The sequence below is a fragment of the Amphiura filiformis genome, chromosome 2 (assembly GCF_039555335.1).
Source record: "Amphiura filiformis chromosome 2, Afil_fr2py, whole genome shotgun sequence".
Taxonomy (NCBI): domain Eukaryota; kingdom Metazoa; phylum Echinodermata; class Ophiuroidea; order Amphilepidida; family Amphiuridae; genus Amphiura; species Amphiura filiformis.
In genome coordinates, this window is record NC_092629.1 from 96,637,498 (window position 1) to 96,644,953 (window position 7,456).

Consider the following 7,456-nt stretch of genomic DNA (forward strand, 5'->3'; position numbering starts at 1 on the left):
TGGTGGTCTTCCTCTAGGTCTGACTCCCTGGATGCGACATTCAAAGGCCATCTTTGGAAGGCGTGAGGAGGCATTCTCTGACGTGGCCAAAATAATGCAGTCTCTTCCGGGTTATTCTGTCCAAGATGGAAAATTCAACACCCAGGGTTTTGCGGATGAAGGTGTTTCGGATCCTGTCTCTCCGTGTTACTCCCATTATCTTTCTAAGGCACATCATCTCAAACGTGAGCAGTCGATTCTCATCCTCTTTTTTCAATGTCCAAGTTTCTGCTCCGTATAGCAATATTGACAAAACAAGGACCTTGTAAAGCTCAATCTTGGTGTTGGTTTGATGTCCTTAGCACTCCAGATACTCTGTAGTCTCTGCACAGCTCCTAGGGCTTTGCCTATTCGAAGTTTTATATCTTCTGAGCAGGATCCTTTTGGGTGATCTTTCCTCCCAGGTATGTGAACTCCTCCACCTGCAGAAGCTGGGTATTGTCAATTGTGATGTTCAGATGGGTGTCCTCTTTGCATATGGCCTGGACTTCTGTTTTAGCGATATTTATTTTGAGTCCAAAAGCTGAGCTGCTTTGATGAATGAGGCTAACCAGTGACTGGAGGTCTTCTTCACTGTTAGCAATTAGTGCAATGTCGTCTGCAAATCGTAAGTTGTTCACCACTTGTCCTTGGATGTTTACTCCTATGTTAGTATCGTGCAGGGCATACAACATAGTCATCTCCAGTAGGATGTTAAAAAGTTGAGGTGAGATTACACATCCTTGGCGAACTCCAACCAGGGTTGTAAACCAGTCTGTTAGTTCCCCATTTACTCTGACAGTACTTGCAGATTTATTGTAGAGAGCTTTCAGGAGACAGGTGATTTTGTTTGGGAAACCAAAGAAGCCAAGTGCCTTCCAAAGTCCTTCCTGCCACACTGAGTCGAAGGCTTTTTCGAAGTCGATGTAGCAACAGAAAAGGGCCTTCCTCATTTCAAGATGCTTCTCAACTGTTTGCCTGAGGGTGAAGAGTTGGTCTATGGTTGAACGTCCTGGTCTAAATCCTGCTTGGGACTCTGATAGAATTTCTTCAGTTCTTTTCATGATTCGGCGTTGTAGAATAAGTGTAATTACTTTGCATGCATGGCTAAGCAAGCTGATCCCTCGGTAGTTGCCGCAGTCAAGTTTGTCTTTCTTCTTGTAAATTGGTGTGATGATAGCCCTCCCCCAGTCATCTGGGAAAATTTCGCTGTCCCATATTTTGGTGCATAGCATATGTAGGATTTCGATCCCTGCGCTCCCAGCTGCTTTGAGTTCTTCAGCTGTGATGTTGTCATATCCCGGGGCTTTGCCATCTGACATCTTTTTAACAGCACTTTCAATTTCCTCTCGTAGGATGGCTGGTTCTTCCTTGCAGCTGGGCATCTGGGGAACACTTTGCGTTAGCTCCTCATCTGTTGGGTTCTTTTTATTGTATAGTTCTTGAAAGCTTTCTTTCCACCTATCCTTTACTTCCTCGGATTCAGTAAGAATCTGTCCATCTTTACTTTTGACTGTTTGCATTCTGATAGAGGCTTTTCTTGTAATTTTCTTGATGGTTGAGTACACTTCTTTTGACTTTGCAGCCTGATGTGCATTGTCAACTTTTTTGCACAGGTCTTTGAGCCACTGATCTCGGCATCCCTTGACTTTTCTTTTTATTTCACGACTTAAGAAGTTGTATCTACTTCTCTTGGTTGGGTCCTTTATTTTTCTTGCTTTGCTCTACTTCGTTCATTTGCCAGTTGGATGACTTCCTCGCTAATCCATGGCTTTTCTTTGTGTCCTTTTTTGTATCCAAGGACTTTCTTGGATGTTTCGTTGAATGCTGTCTTGATTCCTTCCCACATAGTTTCAGTATCTGTGTCTGGTTGCTCCAGCAGTGGGGCAAATCTACCCCCTATTTCCACCTCATAGTTTTTCCTGTGTTCTGGGCTTTTTAGCCTGAAGATATCATATTGTTTCGGGTAGCTTGGTTTCTTTTTGGCATGGAATTTCAAGCGTATATTTGTTATCACGAGTTGATGATCTGATCCTACATCTGCGCTAGGGAAGCTCCTCGCATTGGTTACAGAGGTCTTCCACCGGTTGCTGATAATAATGTAGTCTATTTTGTTGTGGGTCTTTTGGTCTGGCGACTCCCATGTCCACTGTCGGCTGTCCTTCTTCTGTTTGAACATTGTGTTGGTTATAAAAAGGTTGTTTACTGCACAGAAGTTGAGCAGCTTTTCTCCTCTGTCGTTCCTTTGCCCATAACCATGGTTTCCTATAACGTTCTCCCATTGTGTGCAATCACATCCAACTTTTGCGTTTAGGTCTCCCATAACCAGTAGGATGTCATTTTTTGGAGTCTTATTGATAGTAGTTTGTAGAAGGTCGTAGAATTCTTCTACCATCTCTTCTGAGTCAGCTGTATTGGGTGCATAAACCTGTAATACAGTCATGGCGCCATTTTGGGTCTGGAATCTAGCTGATAAGAGTCTTGCAGAAATTGGGTTGTACCCTAAGAGGGCATTTTGTGCCTTCTTGTTAAGTAGAATTGCAACTCCGGCACGATGTACGGAGTCGTTTCCGGAGCACAAAATTTTGTATCCTTTTGAAATGAATTCTCCAGAATCAATCCAGTGAGTTTCGGCGATTCCCAGTATTTCCCATTTGTACTTCTCTATCTGATTCAATAGAATTTCTAAGTTGCCAGTCTGGTACAAAGTTCGAACATTCCATGTTCCAATACCTATAGTTTCTTTGGCAGATAGTAGTGCCGCCGTTCCCAATGGTTTATCAACACCAGCCCGGCTAATTGGGGGTCGACTTGGTGCTAATCCCGCTTTGGTCTTAACTTTGGGAAGACCATCAAATCTTCCAATTGGATTTAGGGTTGCTGCGTCATTCTGTTCTACATGTTGTAGATCCATTGGTAGAAGTGGCTGGTTAATAGCAGGGCTTTAACCCTGGTGCTGTAAAGGCTCTTCATTGTGATGCAGTTTGCTCAAAGTAAGCTAGGCGGATGAGCGGTCCTCTCCTAGCCACCCTGATCTGTCCGTAACTTCCTGCACTAGTCAGAAAGTTAACAACCCCCGCCAACTACAAGGTAGATCAGGACGTTTACCCGTATTCGCACAAGTCGGTCGTCCCCTCACACTATGCTAAACTACATGCTATATGCTACATACTATACTACACTACATGCTACATGCACAATGCTACCAGGGACGGTCTCCTCCTTGTTGTCCATCATCATGCGATGATAAGAGAATACAGGTTTAGGGGGTAAGTACGCAGGTTACTTAAAGTTGGCAAAAAGTCGATGGAGGCACGAACGGCAAAACTTACACCCCTCTCGGAAGGCTGTATATAAGCGATCTCCAGGTAAGGTCGAACGACTGGAGATGCATTAACTTCAGAAGATTTCCCTGCTGAAGGAGAGGGCAGATGTAATCTTGCCAAAAAGTCACGCGATCATCGTAAATTATGTTTTTGATCTCAGACTTGACTTTAGGCCAAGTCTGCTGGTCAGTATTGGCGGAAGCATTGGTGAAAGTTTTGTGCCATTGCCTCGACCCATTCTTGCTCATTTTGCGTGCCCATTGAGATTCACGGTCCAGTTTACATTTCAGCGCATGAATGACACGTGTGTCAGCTTTGACCATGCACCGAGCATAGGCCTATGGCAAGCCAAGGGGTTCAAAAGCGTGGAACTGCTACGCGTAGCTTCTTTCTCGTTACGAGCAGCTGTTTGACCAATCAAAATAGTCAAATTTAATCACGTAGTTGGGTCGTTAGCTGCGCGTAGTATAGTGCTAGGTATGCTCTTTCACAATTATTATCTTGTAATTAATTTACGGAATTAGCATAGATAACGAGCAGGTAAGGAGGCCAAATCACAGCACGTGTCAAGAGAACAAACATGTTGCTAATGCCTGGCTAAAATGACACAAAGCATATTTAGTGTTTCCAAGTTTACACCGTGTTTAATAGCAAATAACTTTATACTCGGGCTGTATTAGCGGTGCATGGGATATGAAGGTCAAACAACAACTACTACTGATGTAAAGCGCTGTGTAAAGATATTGCAGGGAAAGCGATATCACATGCCACTGTGTAAATATGGAGAGAGTAAAATGGGTCATCATTTTTTCGACAAATTGACAAAAAGTCGGCGTCAATAAAATTGCGGCCCTCACTATTTCGGCATCAAAAATGTTATGACCCCCGACTCCCACCACCGATACACCTTACCCCCTAGACAGGCTAAAATTGTATTGAAATCAGTCTTTTTTAATACAATAAACACACTATCTGTAGTTATCTTGTGACTCTCTACATTTTGTCATTATCAATTTATGACACCCTCCCCCTTATTTTTCTTTCAAAAAAAGTATGACCCCCTATATTTGGGATCCCCATCCGAAGAAAATGATACCCCCCTAACTAGCGAGCCTATAGAACAATCATCATTCTGTTCAGATATTACTTTAATAGCACCTATACCATTTTTTGCTGATATACTACAGATATTTTCATTTACAAAAATTAACAACGTAATATTTGCGAGAGAGGATGTTTACATCAGCTCCACGTGTTTAAAACCGCGAATCTGATTGGTTAATAAGCTGCACGTAACGAGAAAGAAGCTACGCGTAGCAGCTCCACGCTTTTGAACCCCTTGGCTTGCCATATAGGCCAAGCAATGAGATTCCAGATAAATATCTGAAAGTCTCGGGAGAGCTAGCCCCACATGGTTGGTTATCGGTTAACTTGTGGACTGTAAGCATGAATCTCAATGAGGGCGCCGCATATTCAGTATATATACGCAGTTTGTATTCATTTCTAATTGAAGAGTTATCAATGTTTTGGATAATACCAGTTAACTTTTCATTCACCTTATCGAGAGTTTCTTTGGTTTTACCTTTGAAAGTGATCATACTCCCCAGGAATTTTTCGGGAGCATCCTGCAAAGATTTTAAAACAGTATCACCAATTTCAAAAGTACAATTGTCAGGGTATCCACTACGGATAGACATTGTTTGACAGGACAATATTTTATATTATACTATCTTTTATATTCTTCCTGGTTTGTGTTATGTAGTGTTGTAATGTTCAATTATTTAAATACATTATTATGTTATTTTTGGGGCATAACTTAAGTTCTGGAAGAGCAATATTGTAATTGAGCATGTCTTACTGTTATGCATTTTCAGCCATTTCGGCTTATTGATGGCCATCAATTTCAGAGAAAATTTGATTTAAGAAATGGTGTTTTTTCAACGTTTTCTCCAAAAAGAGTCAATTCATCATTGTTTTGTTTTAGCAAAATATTCCAAAAATTTGTATGATTTCGGGTCTTGCTTTTCATCAAATTTTGTTTAAAAATCGGGTAGTTTTTGGGAGTCGCAGCTGCACATCCCCACCCAAACCAAAGTTGACACCTCCATCCGTACAGTGTATAATGTGATAATGATATAGTAACACCCGTACAGTGTATAATGTGATAATGATATAGTGATACAAATGTGAACAAATTGTCATAACAAGCTGTCTTTACATCAAATTATTTGTTGCGACATCAAATGACATATTTCAACTGCAATCATGATTTGTTCTTTTGACTCTCGCATTTTAACACTGAAAATAATTGTGGTTGTTTCATTCGCCCAACTTTTACACCATGCTAAAATATTTGTTAACATAAAGCATCCAATATGTGGGTAGCGAATACAACTGTAGGGTTTCAAAGCAGATCTTTGAAAGAATGGTACATGACTAGCATATACTTGCAGAGTAAAGGGAATCATAGCAATGAAAGGAACAAAAACAAAATGGTGTTTAACAATGAATTAATTTATTTTCATTATTTCAGTTTTTGTGGGATGCAGTGCTGGTGTATACGTAGCGGAGTCTGATCCGAATGTGGATCAACTCCACTTTACCCAAATCCTTGAGGAGAATCCTCGGGGCATTACCCACGACCCCATGAATGGTATGCTCTACATTATACAGTCCCGGACTAGGATCCTGAAAGCAAATCAGGACGGTTCAGGCGTGGCAACTGTCCTAGATCTAACAGGAGAATGTGAGTATAATCAATATCCATTATTTTATTGTCATCTTCTTATTGGAGAATATTATTTTATCATTAAACCCTGTATTATTATTATTATTATTATTATTATTATTATTATTATTATTATTATTATTATGATTATGATTATGATTATGATTATGATTATGATTATTATTATTATTAGTAGTAGTAGTAGTAGTAGTATTTGTTATTATAATTATTTGCTATCATTAAAGGAGTATTTTGTGATCCTAGCATCCTCTTTTTATGACATTTTTCAGTAGATATCCACAAAAAATGCTTACTCCCAAATTACTCCCAAAATTTCAGTTGAATCCGATTTTGCATTTGCGAGTTATGCATGATTGTGTGTATTACAGTGCTCCATAGACAATATGTGTTGTAATTTCGTGCTGGTGTACCAGAACGTAATTCAAATTTCACGATATTTTCCTAAACGAATTAATCTGCAAGAAATTTTCGTACATAACATTATGTAGCCAAATGTTTCCAGTGGTATAAAATGTCAACTTTTTTTGAGAAAAGTGAGGGGATGATGGTGTGGATTACGAAATGCCCTTTTAACAATTAAAGCGAGTATAATCGATATCTCATATTTTCGTATCTTCGTGGAGAATATTTACCATGTTGATAATTTATTATTATTATCTTCCTCTCTGTATGATCATGTCAATGGCAGGAATGCAAAAACTCTTGCCAAGATTAAATTCAGATAAAAAAAAGTCTGATGCTCATGTGATTGTAGTAGTTTTTGAACTTTTTTGGATTTGTTTAATGAATATAAAAAAGTTGATGACATTGTATGAGAGATATTTAAGGGGAGAGGGATGACGTGCAAAGATTCGTGGTATGGGTATGTTTAATTTAAATGCTGCACACTTCACCTCTCGCGTTTTCATCCCTGTACACATTCAACCCGGACACTTTCACCCGTGCATACCATATTTTCAACCCTGCACAATTTCACCCCCTAAATTAAGACACTATTAATATGTTCACAACGTGACAAATGATGAGATTACTAAACCCGTAGTTTTTATGGTCTCAGATAGTATCAAGACCTTGTCAATATGACTTTTACTATGAAGGTATTGATTAGATCACCTAAAGCGCGCTTCAGACTCCGAGTATTGTACGTACAATATTGTATGTACAATATGTACGTTATTTAATCTATTGCCATTCTATTTCCAGTAATGTTTAAGTTCTAACGAATGTTTGATGACGAAAAATCGATAATATGTTGCATACAATATCTAGCAGAAATATATTATCGATTTTACGTCATCAAACATTCGTTAGAACTTAAACATTACTGGAAATAGAATGGCAATGATTAAATAACGTACATATT

At 39.4% G+C, this 7,456-nt stretch overlaps 1 protein-coding gene across 1 annotated transcript; it reads right to left on the bottom strand.

The window, feature by feature from the left end:
* Positions 1–1,723: 1,723 nt before the first annotated feature.
* LOC140145253 (craniofacial development protein 2-like) lies at positions 1,724–2,932 on the bottom strand. The gene has a single exon (XM_072167024.1). It carries the CDS (start codon positions 2,930–2,932, stop codon positions 1,724–1,726), a length of 1,209 nt encoding a protein of 402 aa, XP_072023125.1.
* Between the last annotated feature and the right edge of the window lie 4,524 nt (positions 2,933–7,456).

Excerpts from the sequence above, each read along its gene's own strand:
- LOC140145253 (XM_072167024.1), bottom strand. The coding sequence starts at position 2,932 with ATGGATCTACAACATGTAGAACAGAATGACGCAGCAACCCTAAATCCA.